Source organism: Tribolium madens, unplaced genomic scaffold (assembly GCF_015345945.1).
Source record: "Tribolium madens isolate multiple individuals breed KSU strain unplaced genomic scaffold, Tmad_KSU_1.1 Scaffold_2;HRSCAF=44;Tcas5.2_LGX, whole genome shotgun sequence".
NCBI classification, from domain to species: domain Eukaryota; kingdom Metazoa; phylum Arthropoda; class Insecta; order Coleoptera; family Tenebrionidae; genus Tribolium; species Tribolium madens.
In genome coordinates, this window is record NW_025400995.1 from 2,074,014 (window position 1) to 2,094,984 (window position 20,971).

Consider the following 20,971-nt stretch of genomic DNA (forward strand, 5'->3'; position numbering starts at 1 on the left):
ATTTTTTGACAGAATTTTTTCCATGTTCCTGGTATCTTATCTTACTTAAAATTTTTCCCTGTATATTGAAACAAGTGGTTAATTTAAATTTTGATCAGGAATGACTAACACGGAAATAAAAACATACAGAGTGTCAACTAACTACAAAGTTAGTGAAATTTTGCTTTTTTATTAGAAATAGGATAATTTGTTTAAATTTCATTTAAGTAAAATTGAATTTTCTAATTCGTCTAAAATTTGATTTTTGAAAATTATGTGACATTTTGTATGGAATTTGAAGGGCAGTGCCCCTGTTTTGGTTATTGTTTGTGGCGCTTTTTTATTTTTTTTTCCATTGAAACTCATTGGTGCAAAAAGGTGAATTTTTGAAAACCCAGGTGATTGACGTAGTAGTAGAAGGGTTGAATAGACGTAAAGATAATAAAATGTCGGTCCAACCCTTCCTTGCGAACCTTTGTGTGTTTCGCAACGCATTACAAACTAGTAAAACTGGACCAAACCCTGGATTTAAATTTCGGAACTGGCCCCTTATTTGCGGATCAGAAACCTGTTTTGGAAACATTGCGAACTCTTCACGCGGAAAGCAAATCTCAGATGACAATAGAGCAAAAGCGTCAATTATTTTCATTTTTAAAAAATACTTTTATTATGCTTTTCCACCTAAAATAGGCAACGGTTGCTTGCACGTGTTCTTTTAGAAGGGGGCAAAGAGGAAGCGCTAATACCGGCACTTGCACTTAACAAAGCCCGAGTTGCGGAATTTTGCTATAATTAAGTCCGACACGGATTTCCACTCGAAAATCCCAAAATGCAAGGATATCTCAGTGCAAACAAATCGATGGGTGATAAAAAGCGAATGCAAATAGCGTTTCGTTTGCGTTTAGTGCGTAGGGTATGGGGTTGTAATGACATGACTCGGTTAGGGTGGCGGAACGTGGGAAATAGTTGGGAAGCCGACTCTCATACGTAGTATGGAAGTAGCGCACGCCATTCTCCATACTTTATACCACACTTGCGACATCACGAACCATACAAAAGGGAAGTTAAACTCCCTCAATTCGGGCCAAAACCCAAAACAGGGATTTAGACTAAGACGAAGCTTACTATTCGTGTTTAACTATTTCGATTCAATGGGAAAAAATAATATCCCCTCTAGCACCCGCATGTTTGCTATCAGGTATACATACACCTGCTGAATGATTTCTGTTTATGTTTGCATTATTAATAGCAGAAAGTTGGTTTGTTTAAAGACCAAAATTTGCTATTTTTTGACTTGTTCTAGAAATATTAAAGCTTGATTTTAACGGAATTTTTTCTTTCTTTCATGTTAATATTTACATAGTTTAGCACTTTTCTATATCCGGAACGTTTAAAATAAATTATTTAATTTAAATTCTTTGCCAAATATTTATCCCACTATTATCATTAGAGCCATCAACAAACTAAATTATTTGCATAATTAATAAGATTTACGAAAATTCGACTAAGTGGGACAGGGCCGGACTTAAGCAAATTTGGTTAACTCCTTGCCTCATTTATCACCTTGACACACCACTTATCATTTTGTTATTTTGATAAACGTCATCTGACATGTTTCATTTTGTCATCAAAATTTTATTAAAACATATTTTAATAATTGAAGAAAGACATAAAAACGATTCCTAGGATTAAATTTGCTTTCCAACGGTACCAAAAAAAAATTGCGAAAATCGCCGAAAATTAAAAACTGCATAACTAAACCATTTGCACTCTTGGGGGTTCAAATGACTTAAAAATGTACAAGAACGTTCGAAAAATGCAAGAAATAAATTTTTGAAAAATTGTGTGTAAGGTAAAGAATTAAAACATTGAAGCTGTCGGCGGCGTGGTAGTGTAGCGGGGTTCAAACCCGGCTCAAGTCAGCAATTTTTCACTAATTCAAATTCAAGTATTAATTCAAATTAGCAATAATTAAAATATTATTATGTGCATGTTCTAATATGTATAATAAGAGAGAGAGAGAGAGAGAGCGCAAATAAGAACGCAAAGCATAATAAGAAAGAGAAAAAAAACTTGATTATTTCGTCAAGTTTTTAAAAAAAAAAAATCGAAAAACCACCAAATTGGTTAAAAATATGTAGTTCTGTTTGTGTTTTTACAAGACTTTACTAAACAGGATCGAAAATGACAATTTATTTATGTCTTTTTCAAATATTTTTTCAACTAGAAATGCAAAATTCGTTAAAAACAATCCAAAAATTAAAAAATTCGTCCAAAAACGACGTTATTTTTGCCCTTTTAAAGCAAGTTTTTGAGATAAAAACAAAGAAAATTTAAAAAATTTCGTTAAAACAGGCAAAAAAATTACAAAATTAAATCGAAATTGATATTATTTTTAGCTTTAGCTTAAAAATCACAAAAACAATTGATATTGATGTTATTTTGTTTTACTCGGTCTAACTTTTTGAGAAAAATAAGTCGATAATTTTTTTAAGTACGTTTCAGTACCACAGTCTCAGTTTTTTTGCAAGATTTCGCTAAAACGGACTAAAAAATCAATATATTAAGTCGAAAATTACATTAATTTTGCTATTCTGCAGGGTTTTAGCATGTTTTTCAGCTACAAACTCAATTATTTCGACAAATTGATTAAAAACAAGCCAAAAAAAATACAGAATAAGGCCGAAAATGATATATAATTTTTTCCTTTTTGGAAAGTTCAAGCAGATTTTTAAACTGAAAACTCTGTTCTTTCACAAGAGTTTACCATAGCGTGTCAAAAATCACTAAATTGTTATAAAAAAAAGATTATATTATAATATTTTGACCTAACTCTTAAGCTTTAACTTGATTACTTCGTCAAATTTTCTGGCAGAAAAAAAAATAATCGAAAACCACCCAAAAATTGGTCAAAAATAGTTTCTAGATGTTTTTTACAATATATTACTAAACAGATCGAAAGTAACAACTTATTTTAGTTTTTTTGAATGCTTCTTCAGCTAGAAACAGTATTTTGCAAAATTTTGTCTAAAAAAACACAAATTCAATAAAATAGCCCAAAAACGGCGATTTTTTTGTCTTTTTCGAGGATTTAAGGATGTTTTTGAGAGATAAAAACACAAAAAGTTCGAATTATTGCATTGAAACATGCTAAAAAATTATAACATTAAATCGAAATTTTTTAACTTGTTTCGCCCAACTTACTTCGTTTATTTTGTAAATTCATCTTGTCCAAACACGCGTAAATATCACAAACAGGACTAATATCGATGTATTTTTTTTTGCTTCACTCGAATTTAACTAGTTTTGAGCAAAAATAAGCTGAGAAACCACAAAATTTGGCCGAAAATGCTTGCACGTTTTTTTTTTTGTACTAAAATCGCAAGTTTTTCGCTAACAAAAACTAAATAATCAAGAAATTAAGTCTAGAATTACATTATTTTGCATTTCTCGAGCGTTTTAGCACGTTTTTCAGTTAGAAACACAATCATTTCGCAAAATTTTATTAATAACAAACCGAAAAATCACAGAATTAGGTCTAAAAACATGTCATTTTTGCTTTTTTCAAGAGTTTAAGCAGATTTTTAAGCTGAAAACGCGAGATTTTGCCATCCAAATCGTAACCTGATGAAAATTTGGCAAATTTTTCAACTCGGATCTGGTGAATTTTATATGTTTGATCGTCTTCCTGATTAATTACGTAGTATTCCCAAAAAAATATCAAAATTTGAAAATTTGGAAGCACTATACCGGAATCTTCAACTAAATAGTGACAATCCAAAATCAATTAGGCCCACAGATTGAAAATCGAGTTAAAAAAATTTAAATTTCTCAACTGAGTGTATTTGAAGCTAGAAAACTAGAAATCGAACGATTTTCAGGTAATAAAAATTTTGATCACACTGAAATTCTGAAGATAAATATAAATCAGTAATAGGAAGATGACTCCAACACACGTGGTGTCTGAGGTCTAGCTTTTAATGCAGTTAAGCCCGCCCACAAGATATAAATTTGGCAGCTGCGAGTAAATATTCAGTTTATAAGACGTAGATGGCACAAACACAGTGTGTCAGTTAACGAAAAAAATGACAATAATTAACATTAACGAATTACTTCCAGTCGATTATGTAAATCAGCTTGTCAACAGCGATTCGATTTATCGTTTAATGGATGAGTGGTCTCCCAAAAAGTTGACAATTATATTTTCCCAACGTGTCGATTGCTCCAGCAAATAAAACACATTACACGCGTTTCGGATCTGATTCATCCATGTGGCCATTTATCGAGTCAACAACAATCACGATTCATTTAGATGAACAATGTGATCTCTGATCTGATTTACGTAATTAAAAAAATCGGAGAAAATTTCATCCCACGGTAAAAACCGCATTAAAGCCGATTTGAGTGTTTTGGGAGTTGAGTGTGTGAAATTAGGGATCGGACTTCATAAACTTTCAATCCTCTCTTGTAAATAATTCCGAGTGTGGGAATAATAACTTCATTGCTGGTTATATAATTTAGGGGTGAGTGAATGAGGGTGAGAGTCAAGTGCGAATCATCAATAGGTGGGGGAGTTGGGATATAAACGCACGCGGCGCCTATGTCTTACATTTGCGTTTAGCAAGCCGATCAAACATGTCAGTTAAACGATTTTTCATCTGGACGGGACACAACTGTCTTAAAGTGAGTACTAATTAATCACAAATTTTCTCTAATTTGTTTCGAATGACAGGTGTTGAAAAACTTGTCCACTTCGTTCCAAAGTCGCTACAACCGGAAGAAATTCAAAAGTTCCACTTTCTCCATATCGACCAATGAACGTGGAAGCGTTTCCACGGAAATCACCGTTTTGGAGTACGAAATCACACCCTGTATGTGCCACAACTACCAACGCGAAAACGAAGTCAATGAAAATTTAGAGAGAAGGTGGAGGTGCAAATACTATTAATTTTTACTTGAAATATAGACAAGGCTGTGATTTTATGTATACCTAATCAAAAATAAATTATTTATTTTTCACTTCTGTGTTTTATACCCCAGTCACGTACAAAAAAACTCATCTGAGTTGACTAAACTCGGCCTACAGCACGTAAAACGCCAAGGATTCGTCCTTCATTTGCACTATTTTGACTATTTTTTGTGCAATTATGGCTCCTCCACCAAAATTAAATGCTTGACTTTTGAACACTTTGTAAATAAAAATGATTTTTTGCTTTTGCACAAATTGATGCCTACATGAAAATTGAATTATACTGCGACTAAACGCAAAGTAAACCCCAACTTTCACAATGTTTATATTTTTGCTTTTCATCGTTTAGAAACGAATTTTATTTGTGTGCCAAACAAATCGGAATAAATTAGCACACAATAAATTTAAAATTTTATTTGTGGCTCAAATATAATGAAAAATTTATTTTTAGTAACAAATAAAACGCTTTGCTTGAATAATAATAACATACAGGATGTCCATAATACATCAATTTTAAAATAAACCCTGCTTGGCTGTCAATATAACGTAATTAAAATAACAAATTTCTAATAACTTGAATGTAACGTAAAGCAATAGAAAAGTGCACCCTCGATTTTGTCCAGGACCGGGCTTAAGTGTTATAAACTGCGTGTTCGAGTTGCATCTAGTGCGCCTTGAGAATCACGTGATTCATTGAGACGTGTTCTAAGTCAGTAAAGTGTCCCAGAACGTGGGTAATTTTGAATTTTGAGTTGAAATTCGGTGTTTGGTTTAGAATTTGTCGAATTGCGAGCCTGGAAAAAAGGCATTAGAATATAAGTCGGCCATTATGGTCACGTGCACGTCTCGAAAACGGAAACAATGGACAGAAGATCAGCGTGTGTCGAGCACGCGCCACTGACGTCACAACTCAAATCTTTCGCTACTGCCGCTTTTATGTGCCCTATTTCTAGCCGAAAAGGTATTAGCATGATTCATAAAATCGTTTCTTTGTAATAATTACGGTCAATGTTGACCGATGGACAGATGCAGAAGCATAAATTGGTACAGTCAATAGGTTTATTCCTGAAAATGTGTGCGAGACGCCGATTTAATTAGTTGACAGGTGAAAATCAACTTCGCCCGAATTTGAATGCTATCACTTATCAAGTTATCAGCGAGAAAGAGATGACAGTTATTCGATGCCTGACTTCAATAGATAACGGAGATTTGTATGGATATTAGCACACACAAGGGGTCAGAAATACGATTGTGTGCTATTTTTTTGCAAACCGAAAATTTAATAAAAAATCAAATTTATAATTCGCAAATCCTCAAACCAATAGAGAAATTTAGAGGGGTTGAATTTTATAGATTTTTCGGTTTTTGACAAAATTTTCGGTGATTTTCAATTCCCCGAGCGTCATATTTCAAACGGTTTTACAACTTAAGGTAACTTGACTATTATTAATAATTTTTTAAACTTGACCCGATGAAATTTTATACACTTTTTTTGAGTCTTTAAGACCTCTAAAAATGTAGAAAACGTTATATGGAGCAATTTAATTTTTTTTTTATTTTGTCGAGGTTTTGGTCGATTTTTGGCACCCGGAGCGGTCTATGCCAATAACTCCTGATTTATTAGTGATAACGTCTTATGTTTGGTACCGTTTCAAAGAAAATTTAAATTTCTATCATATACAAAAAGATCAATGTTCTACGATAAATCATTATTGAGAATTTCTGATAAAGTGAAAAATTTCAAAAATATAAATTTTACTATAACTTCAAAACTATTACGAATTTTTCAGTTTTCTTGACGTCAATTGATTCCCCGGAAAACTTTAGTTAGGTTTACGTCAAAATATTACATTACTGAAGTAGAGTTTTGCCGCAATTTACAAAATAAAAAAAGGGATTTGTTAACAAATCAAAATTCTGGAATTTTAAATGCGTTTTTCTACAAAACTATAAAACCTAGAGCAAAAACCTAAAAACCATTAAAATTTACATTAAATTATCTATCTAATGGCGTAAACCGAAAGTCCCTCCGGGTTATGGTTCCGGCAATAGAGCCATTTTTTTTTTTCAAAAAAAAATCATGTCTCAAAAACTATGAGTCCTACGTTATACAGGCGTGTTCTACGATTAATTTTACATCCAGTACTAGTTTTTCACAAGAATAAAAAATGTTTGATTTTTTGGTCATAATTGGACATAGCTTATGCTTATGCTTCTAGCCTTATTCTTAACTTTATTACTSAATATCTCAAAAACTATGCATCGTAGAGTATTTTAACTTGTTGCATCGTGTTCAGCGCGTTTTACGTTTAGAAAACTATTTTTAAACGTTTTTACAACTTAAGGTATATTGACTACTTTTACGATTTTACTACCGCCCACCTTCAAAAACTCAAAAAATTCGTAATTTTTTAAACTTGACCCAATAACGTTTTATGCACTTTTTTGAGTCTTTGAGACCTCTAAAAAACGTTATATGGAAGAATTTTAAGGTTGAAAATTTAATTTTCTATCATATATAAAAAAGATCAGTGCTCTAAGATGAATAGTTATCGAGAAAATCTCTGATAAAGTCAAAAATTTCAAAAATATAAATCCGCTTTATTATATTATATATTTATTAAATTGAGCTTCTTGTTCTAGGTCTAATAGTTTAAAAAGTAAAAATTGTCAAAATTGTGAAAGTTTAAACGCGTTTTTCTACGAAACTATAAGACTTAGAGCAAAAAGCTAAAAACCATTCAAATTAGCTTGAAATTATCTATTTAATAGCGCAAACCGGAAGTCGCTCCGGGTCATGGTTCTGGGTACAGAGCCACTTTTAGTTTTTTTTAAAAAAAAAACATATCTCAAAAACTATGAGTCCTAGATCAAAACGGTTTGTACAGGCGTATTCTCCGGTGAATTTTACATGAAATACTAGTTTTTCATAAGAATCAAAAAATTTTGATTGCTTTCTAGCCTTATTCTTAACTTTATTACTCAATATTTCGTAGAGTATTTTAACTTGTTGCATCGTGTTCAGCGAGTAATTTTACGTCTAGAAACCCATATTTCAAGGTTTTTACGACTTAAGGTAAATTGACTATTTTTACTACCGCTCAAAAACTCAAAAAATTCGTAATTTTTTAAACTTGACCCAATAACGTTTTATGTACTTTTTGAATCTTTAAGACCTCTAGAAATGTAAAGAACGTTATATGGATCAATTTTTTTTGATTTTTGTAGTGACTATGATATAGCCTTATTCTTGCCTTTATTACACAATATCTCAAAAACTACTCATTGTAGAGCATTTTAACCTATTTTAACCTATTGTTCAGCGTGTAATTTTGTGTCCAGAAAACCATATGTATTTCAAGCGATTTTGCGACAAAAGTCAAACTCTTAATTAAAAAATTAAAAATTTCAATGTCAAACCAAATGCACTCCTAACGTTCCAAGAGACTTAGAAAAGTGCAAAAACGTTGTAAAAATCCCAATTTTGTTAAATTTTTGTAAATTAACTGCAGTAGCTACAATATTTATGCCTAAAACCCGGTTTTGGCTTTTATAGTATAATTAAATCAAATTGAGAAATTCAAGATGATTGGTAATTAAAATAATTAATTTCTGGTCACAAATGGCGCTAAATTGGCAATGATTTTTGCATTTGCGAGGTCCAGTTGGTCTAAAGCTTGTTCGAAGTGGGTTCCCTGGGGAGCAGTTTGACCACTGGGCACGCGATCATCCTCTTATTCCTCTTCAAAGTCAATTATTCACTTCAGCCCAAAAGTTCGTGTTTGCTTAATATAAATGAAGTTTGCATTTAAAACGTGTTTAATATTTTCGAAAGTACCCCGCAATTAAAATATATTGTTCCGTTTAAATCCACAGAATAATAAATACAAATGTCAAGAGCATGTCATCGAATAATGCAAAATGCCAAAAAAACCACCCCTCGGTTCGAGTTGAACGTTTTAATTGTATCAAATGTAAAGTAAGAAGGGGTTGGTCCAGTGTTCAATCGTCGTAATTAAATTCAAATTCGAATCGGCACCTTTTCTTTGGGGTTTCACACTAAGTTATGAATTCATAAAGTTCACTAATCGCCGCATTGACGACATTTGACGAAAACAATAATGAAAATAAATATGCGAACGTCATTTCTGAATGGAAAAATCTGATTTAGAATCGACAACAATTCGTGATTGTTAAGTTTACGATCCGTGAAGAGGCCAGATGTTGGGCGATTTTGTTGATTTGGGGGTGGGTTGCGTAAAATGACCACTGTCCACTTAACTGCCCCGACACGCTCCACGGATACTGGGATGCTTAAAACAACATCGAATTTTTTCAACTCAACAATATGCGAAATTACAAAACGGTTGATTGAATTAGAAATAGAAATTTCGCCGTTTTCCAATTGCAGATTGAAAAGCGATCAATCAAATCTATAAGTGCTGGGGTTGGGACGCGATAATCTAATAGAAAATTAACGACGCCTTCAATAAAACGTCGCTCATTTGATAAATTGGCGAAGAATGATTGGTTATTTTTAAACCGATTGCAACTGATAACTGGCACTCACTATAAATGATCGAAAATCATAAAATAGCAAAACGTTTGCTTGTTTTTTCGAAATTGGCCACAGAAAATTTCGCACACTAACTAATAATTAATAAACAAATAAAAACTAGGTTATATCAACAGTTGCAATGCTATTTTTCAATGACTATAACTGTGAAAACAATAAAATAATTAAACAGCAATTTGTATGTACCTTTCAGTACAGTAATTCATTTTTTAAATTAAAAAAAACCCGAGATCCGTTAAATCTGAGTGATTCATTTTTCTTAAATCAAAATAACCATTATTTCGCATATCCTATACCTATCTAAAGTTTATTGCTAGACTAGAATTCAAGACAAAAAATTGATATTATTAAGAAATGTAGTTTTAGTTTGTAAATAACGTTTTTAATTATCTTCACTTTGATTCAAAAAAATCAAAACAATCAAATTACTCTCAAAATTGCAAATAAAACCAATTTTCCTAAGGTAGATATAATTTAAAATCCTATCAACTTTATCATTATTTTATTTTCACAAATATGACAGAAAAAAATCAAAAAATTTTATCATGTAGAAAATATTCCAGTTAACTGCCATACGCTAAAAAAATTTTACAATATCAAAACATCGAATTAAAGTGTATGTAATCCTCTATCGTTTACATTATCAAAATTCTTCTTAATCAATTAGAAATATTTATTTTTGCGCCGGCCCTAAAACTTGAGACACTCTGTACATTGCTTCCTAAAACAGGTAGGGTTCCCTAAAGATCTTTTTGTTTCAATTATTTGAGTTATTATTCGAAATAAATTTACTAAAATTTGTATCGAAGATATTTTTTTATTGGTTTAGAATTTATCTTCCCCCAAACGCAACCTTAATTCTTGAGGTTTGTTTTCCTTTTCAATAATTATAAATACACCAAAAAAAAAATTTAACATTTCTCTGTTAATAGCCCAAACACGATTTCAAAATCTTTAAAATTGATCACGTTTCGATTTTCAAGGGCAAGGTACAAAAAAAGTCGAAAAATCCTAACATTTTTTTAAATTTCATACAGGGTGATTTCGAAATTCTCAACAATATTTAAAACTGGAATATTTAAAAAATAAAAATAAAAATTTTTCATCGTCATTTTTCGTACCTGCCCGAAGTTTTTATATTAAATCATCACATCAACGGTACACTTTCTCCCTTATTATTGACTATTTTCACAAACGCATATTTTTTAATAGATTTAATAGTTTTGTATATTTTAAAATCACCTTGTATGAATAAAAATTATTTATAATATTTTTTTACAAAAATTATTATCAATTAATTTTTAATCGCTATTATTAAGAAATGTAGTTTTAGTTTGTTTGTAAATACTGTTTTTTTTAAACTTAATTATCTTCACTTTGATTCAAAAGAATCAAAACAATCACTCGGGTGGTTTTTAGATCTAATTACTCTCAAAATTGCAAGTAAAACCAATTTTAAGGTATATAATTACTCTTCAAAAATGCAACTTTATTATTATTATTATTTTATTAATTAGAAAAAGTAATTATGTGTTTTAGAGACGTTAAAACATGCATCTAGAATATAATACATACGCACATTTAAAAAAAAAGTTAAAGATATGCTAGTGATGATAAAAATTTTGTTTGTCTTAATTCCTAAATAATTAATCTTAACGGTTTTTTCTATTTTTTCCATTGCTTATTGGTACTCTTTGGTACTAATTATATTACATACATATATTTTACTGTATTGAATTGTTTTCGATATACAAAGTGTTTAAAATTTTAACCTTGTTTACATTCTCAGAAAATAATTAAAAACTCTAAAAAAATGCCTAGTTTTAAAGAATGAACTAATATCTGTGCACCATTGAGAAAAACAGAAAAAACTGTGTTTTGATTTCTAGGCATTTCAAAAATTTTGCTTGAAAATGATTAATGAATAAAAAAAAGTTTTGTATTTTACGGGAATCGGTACAAGTGTTCCCTCTTGTGTATTGCACTTAAACTATCATTTCGTCCCTAGTTCAGTTACAGTTTTCTGTTGCAGCGCCATAAAATTTTAAAAAATTCAATTGTAATTAATGAAATTAGAAAGTATATCAAATTTATCTAGTCATTAAATTTAATTTATAAATATTTTGCAGCTTCTAGAAAAAGTATTTACGAATTATTTACTCTTATCAAAGTATAAATATGTTATTATTATCCACCCCCACAAGCTTTCATACCGCGTTATCATACATGATAATTAATACCTCAAAAACTGCTAATTTTTTTGTTAATTAATACAAAAAAAATGCTTTGTAACTATCATTACCTTACTTACATAATGTGAGGTTATGTTACATAATTTTTGCAGATCATCACCACTTACCTGGAGTTAATTATCCCGAGATGTTTCATTGGCTTTCCCACATTTATTGCAAATCATTATTTTTTTACTTAAATAGGGAAAAACTCAAATTATACACTATAAAACAAATGCTTGAAAACCTCAATAATTTTAATTGAGTTTTAAAATGAAAAAAAAAACGCAAACTAAACGGAAAAATTAAGCAAATTATTAAACACAATTGAATTTGTTATACCAACAAAATGTAAATAAACAAACATTAAAAAAATTCAAATGTAGGATTCTACTGTGACAGGAATGGTAAAGCATGCTGCCATCTAGCACAGTTTTTTAATTCCAATTGAATAAGTTTTGAATAGATAGCGCCACATGTTATGGCTCAAATTTTTTTGAAGTGTTACCATTGTTGCTTTTTTTTAAATAAAGTGTTACACTATTTATAGCTTTTCTTATCGGATTTGCTAGTATTACTGTCGCCTAAACAAATCGACAATAGATGATAATAATTCAATTTGTGTGGCGGGGAAGAAGGGTGAAATAAAACTCGTATTTTCTACAAAACTGGTAAACGTTTTCACTCATCAGTACATCAATTACACAGTAACATTAAATTAAATATAAAAAGATGAGTTAAAATAATACTTTTAGGCTAGCTTTAGATGAGAAATTATAAATAACTGAGAGATGAGGCATAAATACAATACAATTAATATCACAGTAACTTAAGAGTTGAAGATTGATGTAGAAATGCTAAATTGACCCGTAAATTTTTCCTAAATGTCTTTGGCATTGTCTGTACTAGGAACACGCGCATTCTACCACTTGCATATTGTCCCACTTTTCCACGATAAGTTTCGTGGTGTCGCTGGGGTTGACTCTAAGTATTTCCAAAGGCTCTAGCTTCGAGGGGGCGCAACAGGCCTTGGGCACGGCCCTCCGATTCCTCTTGCCTGTCTTCCACTCCATCTGGTGCAGGAGACTCTGAATCCGCGAGTGGTTAGTCGCGTAGTTGAAATTCGGGGGGCACTGTCCCTGGCAGAAGCCCGCGTCGTACGACTTGGGCTGCACAATGGACCCCATCTCAATAAACCTCAACTTGGAGAAGGTCACCTCCATGTCGTGCCGACAACAGACCCTCCTTGTCCCCTTTCGCAACTTCCTACAATCCGTTCGACGCAAGGATTGGTAGGGGGAGGTGGCGCGTTTTGAGCGTCTGTGTTCAGGGTAAACTAGAGCACTAACAGCGGCTTGCAGCGGAGTTAAATAATTATTTCTACACTCGAGGCAAACTAACTCTATTCCTAAGTTCCTTTCGCCGTTTAGCCAAGACTGCACTGCACTTGTCACTTCAAATTCACACCACTTTGGCAAAGTGGGCGACAAGTGGATGAGTTTCTCTTCAAGCACTCGGCGACGTCTCGCGCCCAAAATTTGAGTCACTTGGATGCGGAACGACGTGTGGTTGCCAGTGGCGGGGGCGAGGATGCGGAGTTGGGCGCTCTCCACCTCCACCTCCTGGGGACGGATCGGGAACTTTAAACGCGGCCACCAATCCCTCTTCACTGAAAAAAAAAAATTTTAAACTATTTGTTCGTTTTCTGTGCCCAAAACCAAAATAAATGTTTATTTTTCCCTATCCCTGCGAAAAATCAGGTTTTTTTATTTTTTTTTAACTTATTTCAAAAAATATGAATTAGAGTTATGGAAGAGTATGGAATCAAGCAGTCTTCTTAATCCTTTGCTTCCAGAAAATAATATAAATTAAAGTGATATAAAAAAATTTTGATTTGTTTTTGAATTATGCGATTTTTTTGTCAAAATATAAAGTAGATAGTTGTAATCCTAAGATCATAATCTTCATGAGAAAAATAGTTTATAGAAGGTTGCCATTTAAAAAAAATTAAAAATTTTGTAATCTCAGAATCAAAAAAAAATTGAAAAATTTTATTCTTGATAAAACATCACATTTTTATAGTACTTTATCATTCAACAATTAATTTTTCTAAGAAATAAACAGTTTAAGCAAAAAACGTTTGGTTCCATATTTTTTGTTCACCTGGTATATTGGTTCCTAAGATAGCTAGAGTCCCTTAAATATGGCGACCTAAACATCTTTTAAAAATGGCGACCCAAAGGTAATTATTTCAGTTATTAGTTGAAATTATTCTTATTTTTTCTGGTTTTTTATTTCAATGATTTTCATTATTTTAATTTTACGTTTTTTATTTTCAATTTTTTCTTCATACTTTCATGTTTTGCTTTTTTGCTTTTTTTCTGACTTTCATTTTTTCTGTTTTGTAGACATTTTTAGAAGTTTTACATTTTTTTTTCTGTTTTTCTTTTGCTAAGTTTACTTTTTAAGATTTTTTTATAATTATTTCTATAGTTTTATATTTCTTTATATTGAATGTGTTTGCTCTAAACGTTTTTCTTTCATAGTTCTTGCCTTTTTTATTTCTCGGTTTTTTTCTCATTTTTTACTGATTTTTTTTACTTTTTTATTAGTTTTGTGCTGTTTTGTCTTTTAGATTTTACTGTTTTTACAATTTCAATATACTTTTGTTTATTTCCTTCTCTGTCTCCTGTTTTTACAAGCCTTTTCTATTGTTTAGCTTTTGTTTTTTGTACAATTTTTTTTATTTTGCCAAAATTTGTTTTTTCATTTTCTTATAGTTTTTTGTTCGCCCAACTTTTTGCATTTTCTTATAAAATTATCTGTTAACGCGCAAAATTAAATCGAAATCAAAATGGAAAAAAAAACTTACTTAGAAAATAAAAATTTAATAAAAAAAACTATCGATCGCGAAACTTTCATGGCTGAAAAAGGCCTAAATTTTACCTTTAAAAAAAACCTTAACTAAGAGTGGATGTCAATCATTCAATTTGACACTTCTGACAGTTGTTGACATTTTGCGTCAATGTGTTTCACACTCTTCAAGAAATAAATTTACTAAAATTTGTAGCAAAGATAATTTTTTGGTATTAAATCTATTGGTTTAGATTTTTTTTTCCCCAAACCCAACCTTAATTCTTGGAGGTTTGTTTTAATTTTCAATAACAAATGCACCAAAAGAATAATTTAACATTTCTCTTTTAATTGCCCAAACATGATATAAAGATCTTTAAAATTATTAAATTATCGATTTTCAAGGGCAAGATCCAAAAAATTTGAAATATTTTAAATAATAAAATAAGAATTTTTTTAAATTTCAATTTTCTCCATACAGGGTGATTTTGAAATTCTCAACAATACTTAAATTGGAACATTTAAAAAATTAAAATTTACGTTTTTTTCATCCCAATTTTTTGTACCTGTCCGAAGTTCATCAACGGTGAGTCAGTGGCAAATTCACTTAAGGTTAAAGGTTCATAACGATTTTCTCCCTTATTATTGACTATTTTCACAAAAGTAACCCTCAAGATTTATACGTTTAAATAGTGTCGTATATTTTAAAATCACCCTGTATAAATAAAATTACTTATAGCATTTTTTTACAAAAATTATTATCAATTAATTTTTATATCAACCACTGAGAAGAGAAATAAAGTAGTGATTTGGGGCCCCCAGTTTTTGTTTTGTTTTTCAAAACTCTACATAAAAATGTAAAATGAGTTTAGTTTTTTACACGCGTCCATAATTTTATACTTAAAAAATACCAGGTGAATAAGAACTTAAAATGCTTAAAATATTTATTTTTTGAAAAAAACTAATTGATGAATGATAAAATACTATAAAAATGTGATGTTCTATCAAGAATCTTTTGTTTTTGAAACAAAATTTTTATTTTTTTTTAAATAGCAGTTCACTATAAAACCATTTTTCTCATGAAGGTTATGATCTAAGGATTACAACTATTTACTTTACATTTAATTTAAAAAAAAAATACATAAATTGCAATTTTGACAAAAAAATCAAAAGAAAATTTCGTTCTCAAAATACGATAATATTTTTTATATTACTTTAATTTATATTAATTATTATTTTCTGGAGACAAATGGTTAAAATAAAACCGCTTGGTTCCACACATTATATTCACCCTGTATGTTGATTAGGGGAGAGGTGCTTAAAATGGACCGATTTAAAGTGCATGGAATTTTTATTTAAAAAAAATTATTTTATTCAAAAACAAAAACAAACATTTAACACTGTTTCAATGTTGTGTTAATATTATGAAATTTAGTTTATTTTATAGTTTCTTAAAAAAATGTTTTGCTGCTTAGAGGTTTTTTCCGATTTTGTGTTGATTCTAAGCAGACAGTTTGTTTTTCTATTTTCGGGGGTCGCTTTCACCTGTATCAATCCCGAATCGTGATTCACAAATCGTGGGTTCCGCGTTTATTTATTTTCGGTCTACTTTAAGAATCATTTTGTGGGTTCTTATTTAAATCGTACTTTATATGGGAATATTCGTGGAAGCAGTAAAAATAACACATTTTAGTGTACCGGAACACAACATGTATAACAGATCTTGAACTCATTGGCATCAAATCAAAAACTGAGTATTTTTATGTATAAACACACGTGGCCGTTGCCCTTAAAACCGCATTGGTATCTTGTCATACTTCTCCCGAAGACAAGTTCATTTAATGACGATAATTACAAGAAACTGGTTCATAATTCGAAATTACAAAAATTCACCAATCGAAGATTTTTTCCCAATGAATCATCAAAATATTTGGCGCGAGATCATTTCCTTAGAAAATATTTATCAGTGAACTCAATTAATTCGCGATTTTATTGACCAGACGAGAGAAAAAAGTCAAAATGCAACATCACGAGGAGTAACGATGGATTTGCAATTGCAGGACGGCCAACATAAAGGAGACGGAAGTGCAGCCGTTTTTAATGAGTTTAAGCTAAATTTAGTCAGCTTTAATTATCTAAGATTTTTTCAGGGTTGGTACACCTGTGAACTGAGCTTTCACTCGACCGAATTCAATTAACCGGCAAAATGTCGTTTATTCCATTTAAACAAAAAATAATTGTTTGCCTCATTAGCCTGAAGGACAGCAATTAAATTTAATACGAGTTGTGTTTTGGTAATTTTAATTTGTAACTTATTTCGCCAGATCAATTCAAGATAACACTAGGGACGAGCTATTTTTGATTTTTCGATTTATTTATAGAAGAACCGCCAACGTAATACTCGTGACGCGACAAACTACCAACATTTGTATATTTTTAGTGTCTTTATAAACGTGTAGGTACATAAATCGCATTTGTAGTAAATAAAAAGACGATAAATCTAATAACATTAACTACGAATTTAGCTAAATTATGCAACACCTACTCGACGCTTGACATTCCTAGGCCCAATGATTTTATTTTCATAAGAATGCCAGCACTTTCGACCCGATTTTGTGTGTTTTGTACACCTGCTCGTTTACTAAATCAATTGTAGGGTAGCTGCGACTATAAAAGAATTTCTGAGTGGGGGTCTACAATTTCATCTTGAATCGCAGTTTCGCATAAATATTTCAGCAATGACTCGTAATTCCATTAAGGATTTAAGGAGTGTTTTTGTAACTCAGCGCATTTCTAAACTTACATTTCCAACGCTACACCTGCCTGGGAAATTCGATCCCTGCACCTAATTAGCGATGCAGACTATTTAACAAACTAATAAATTTTTATTACCTTGTTCGTTAATGCCACTTTTGGTACACCCCTGTAGTAAACTCAGGCATTGCTTTCTTTTGGCAGAGATTTGTAAAAGCGAGTTAATTAATCGAGAAATTATTGACACAAATATTTGGTTTAAAATAAGTAAATCCAATAAATCAAATATTGACCTCGATTATTCCGAAAATATGAACACCCGGTATGGCGAGTCGATCTCAGGTAAATTTTTATCTTCTCCCAAACCAGACTAATTACTCTGAAATTCTTGAGATAAAATTTAAACGGTGAAAAACAAACAAAACCCCTATGCCAGTCTGCAATTTTAATCAAAAATTTTCAAAATAACGGTTTTCTTCCTGTTTCATTTCTAATTAAAATCGTTCAACCTTCAGTTTGCTCCGGACTTCAGTAATTCCTATATTTCAACATAGTTGATTCATAGAATTTGTGTTGGTGGGAAGGGCGAGAGAAATCGTTGCAAAAATGGCGACGTGAAAAACTCTCATTCTTGCATCATTTTGATTTGACATGTGAAATAATTAAGGTGTGCTTTTTAGAGCTTAAATTCTGATGATGTCATTAATTCCCGTTGCAGCGGTCATTAGAATATAATGACGGTGCAACTTGTCATCAAACATAGACGGCGCATTCGCTGGGTCTCCAAATAAACAAATTTTCAACAAATCATTTTCCACAGTGTGAACTTCTCTAAAAGCCTAAAATAACACCACTGAAAAATTTCAAGGTTGAATAAAACATCCAATACTTTTTCACTTCTACTCACTGTACTTTTTCTACATATAGACTTAAAACAAAGAAATAACTCGGAACTATTACCTCTTATCGAGAATATTTTTAATTTTTTTAAACCCCTATTTTTTTAATAAGGTATTTCAGAGTTGGCCAAATTTGCTACAAATAATCACATTTTCAAGTCGCAAAAATGAACAAGTTTTCAACAAATAATTTTACACGGTTTAAACCTCTCTAGAGGCCTAAAATAACACCACGGAAATATTTCAAGGTTGAACAAAACTTCCAATACCTTTTTACTTCTACTCACTATACTTTTTCTTTCATTGTTTCGCACCGAAAAATGTATAGACTTAAACAAAGAAATAACTCGGAACGAATACAATAATATTTCGAAGTTATTTAATAACAAACTATTACCTCTTATCAAAAATATTTTTAATTTTTCTAATCCACTATTTTTTAACAAGGTACTTCAGAGTTGGCCAAATTTGATACAAATAATCACATTTTCAAGCCTCAAAATTGAACAAATAATTTTACACGATTTGAACTTCTCTAGAAGCCTAAAATAACACCACGGAAATATTTCAAGGTTGAACAAAACTTCTAATACCTTTTTACTTCTACTGATTATACTTTTTTTTCATTGATTCGCACCGAGAAATGTATAGACTTAAAACAAAGAAATAACTCGGAACGAATACAATAATATTTCGAAGTTATTTAGTAACAAATTATTACGTCTTATCAAGAATATTTTTGATGTTTATAAACCCCTACTTTTTTAACAAGGAAACGTTTTTTGCTACAAATAATTATTATACCGTGCGATCAAAAAGAAATAAATAAATAATAGAGTAGGCGGTGATTAAAGTCCTTCAGATGGCAATCCTGAATTTTGATAATAAAAATGTCAGCGGAAACACAAGTTTTGCGTTTTATTCATTTTGAGTGAAATAATGTTCACTTTATTGTTGCAAGTTATTACAAAAATGCTGTACAAGACGAAAACGGTGAATGGTCATTTTCACTTTCAGTTTGTGTGGAAAATTTCCAGCCCAGATTCCCAACCAACTGTAGAATTTAATCCTACTCTAATTTATTAATTTTTTGCTCATATTATTACTACAAGATGTACGTTTTTTTTGTTTTTTTTTTAAAAATTGAACAAAAATGTCTTCCTTCAAAACAAAGTTAGGTAAGTTAAATGTTAAATCTTTTAATTATTAATTTTTTCAATGTTGTAAACCTTTTCGAAATAAAATTATTTCAGGGTTGTCCAATTTACTATAACAAAACAACTGTTCTAAAAAATCGGATTTCAAGGTTTCCATGTTTAATTTTTTTCTCATTTTAACAATGAGGAAATCTGGAAAATAAAACTTGTGTTATATTAGCGTAAAAACGTCGATCAAATTATTTAGAATTGACTAAATTTGTAATATTTACAACACAAAATTTGTAATTTTCATCAATGCGAAAATGACAATCAGGGTATGAAATTAATGTCGGCGATTTTTGCTCGGTTAATCTGTACAAAGTAAATATTAAAAATCGCATTAAATTTATTTCTAGTAATTTTGCATTTCTTAATTGTTTTTTATTGTAGTAAAAGTAGTAAAATGATTTATTACTTGTGTTTACGATGGGTTGTAGAGAGACAATTGGTAGTAATAAGTACATTGTAAGTAAATTTGACGGTTTGTTTAATTGTTTTTTTTTATTTATTGACTTACCGGGATAGAATGTGACCAGCTTGGGAATGGAATAGTCATTTGAGTGTTGTTGTCGAGTGTCAAGATAAAGAGTCATCATCTTGGTGTATTCGTCCTGGCTAATGTTGATCTGGAAAAAGCAACAAGTGGTTGAGTTGAGTTCATGGAGTAACATCCTCGTATCAAAACAATAAGTTTGTATGACGTTAACCAGATTGAGTGTTGCTCCCGTTTCTATTTTAAATCTAGCTAGGCCAGTTTTGGCGGGAGAGTCTATCTGAGTGATGATGATGGAAAATGCGAGTTCCGGTCGGGTGGTCCGGGATTCCCCGGACCCGGAACCTCGCCGCAGCGGCAACCTTGTGTCGAAATCGTGATCGTACCTTGGCGACGTCCGGAGCCGCGTTAAGGCCCAGGTCGAGGAAAAGGCTCCGGTCGGCAGTTAGCACTTGCACTAGGTAGAAGAACGTCCACGCCGCTGGTGTAGCCCACGAGTTGACGCCCATAGCCGGGGGCTAAGCCGGCATTAGTAGCGCACTCACTTCACTATGCACCTGCTGCACTTGCTGCACATGCACTTGGCACTTGCATTGCCGCGAACTCGACGACACCGACACCGTCAGCACTGCCCGTGTCAGCAACGCTACGTTCGACGCTGTCGAACTAAACTCACGCGCTTCTCGCCACTCACACTTTTATATCACGATTCGCGGAGGGGGCACACCACCCTCAACCACCGGAATCTCGCCGCTTTTCCAGCGAAAAACACCACCGCAACCCTAAACAAACTAAATACTCACCTCTTACAAAAAATATTACGACACTTGTTTCGGAACTATTAAGCAAAGTAAAACATTTTTGAAAAACAACATGTTTTGCGCCTAATTTTGGATTTTTTTGAAATGATTCAGCAAAATCTTATTAAAACGTTAGATTTTCATTAATACATAAGCAAAAAACGACACGAAATAACCGAAAAGGTGTTTTTTGTAGATAAATGGGCTAGAAACTAATG

At 31.5% G+C, this 20,971-nt stretch overlaps 2 protein-coding genes across 6 annotated transcripts in view; both read right to left on the reverse strand.

Annotated features, from left to right (window-relative positions):
• The window catches only part of LOC123006811 (aspartyl/asparaginyl beta-hydroxylase), a 28,323-nt gene extending 16,223 nt beyond the window's left edge, over nt 1-12,100 (reverse strand). For 2 of the 3 annotated variants that reach the window (XM_044401605.1, XM_044401604.1), the window contains exon 1: nt 11,884-12,100. The gene's annotated coding sequence lies outside the window, so the exon portion shown is untranslated. The remainder of the gene's footprint in view (nt 1-11,883) is intronic. The other variant, XM_044401606.1, reaches the window with a different exon arrangement.
• A 317-nt stretch (nt 12,101-12,417) lies between these two features.
• Nucleotides 12,418-20,971, reverse strand: part of LOC123006792 (bone morphogenetic protein 6) — a 17,801-nt gene continuing 9,247 nt past the window's right edge. For 2 of the 3 annotated variants that reach the window (XM_044401567.1, XM_044401566.1), the window contains exons 2-3: nt 19,978-20,086; nt 12,418-13,424 (exon numbers count right to left, since the gene is read on the reverse strand). In XM_044401567.1, the coding sequence (XP_044257502.1) occupies nt 12,661-13,424; nt 19,978-20,056 (843 nt within the window). In that variant the 5' untranslated portion in view covers nt 20,057-20,086 and the 3' untranslated portion in view covers nt 12,418-12,660. Of the gene's footprint in view, nt 13,425-19,977; nt 20,087-20,339; nt 20,902-20,971 lie in introns of those variants that run through there. The other variant, XM_044401565.1, reaches the window with a different exon arrangement.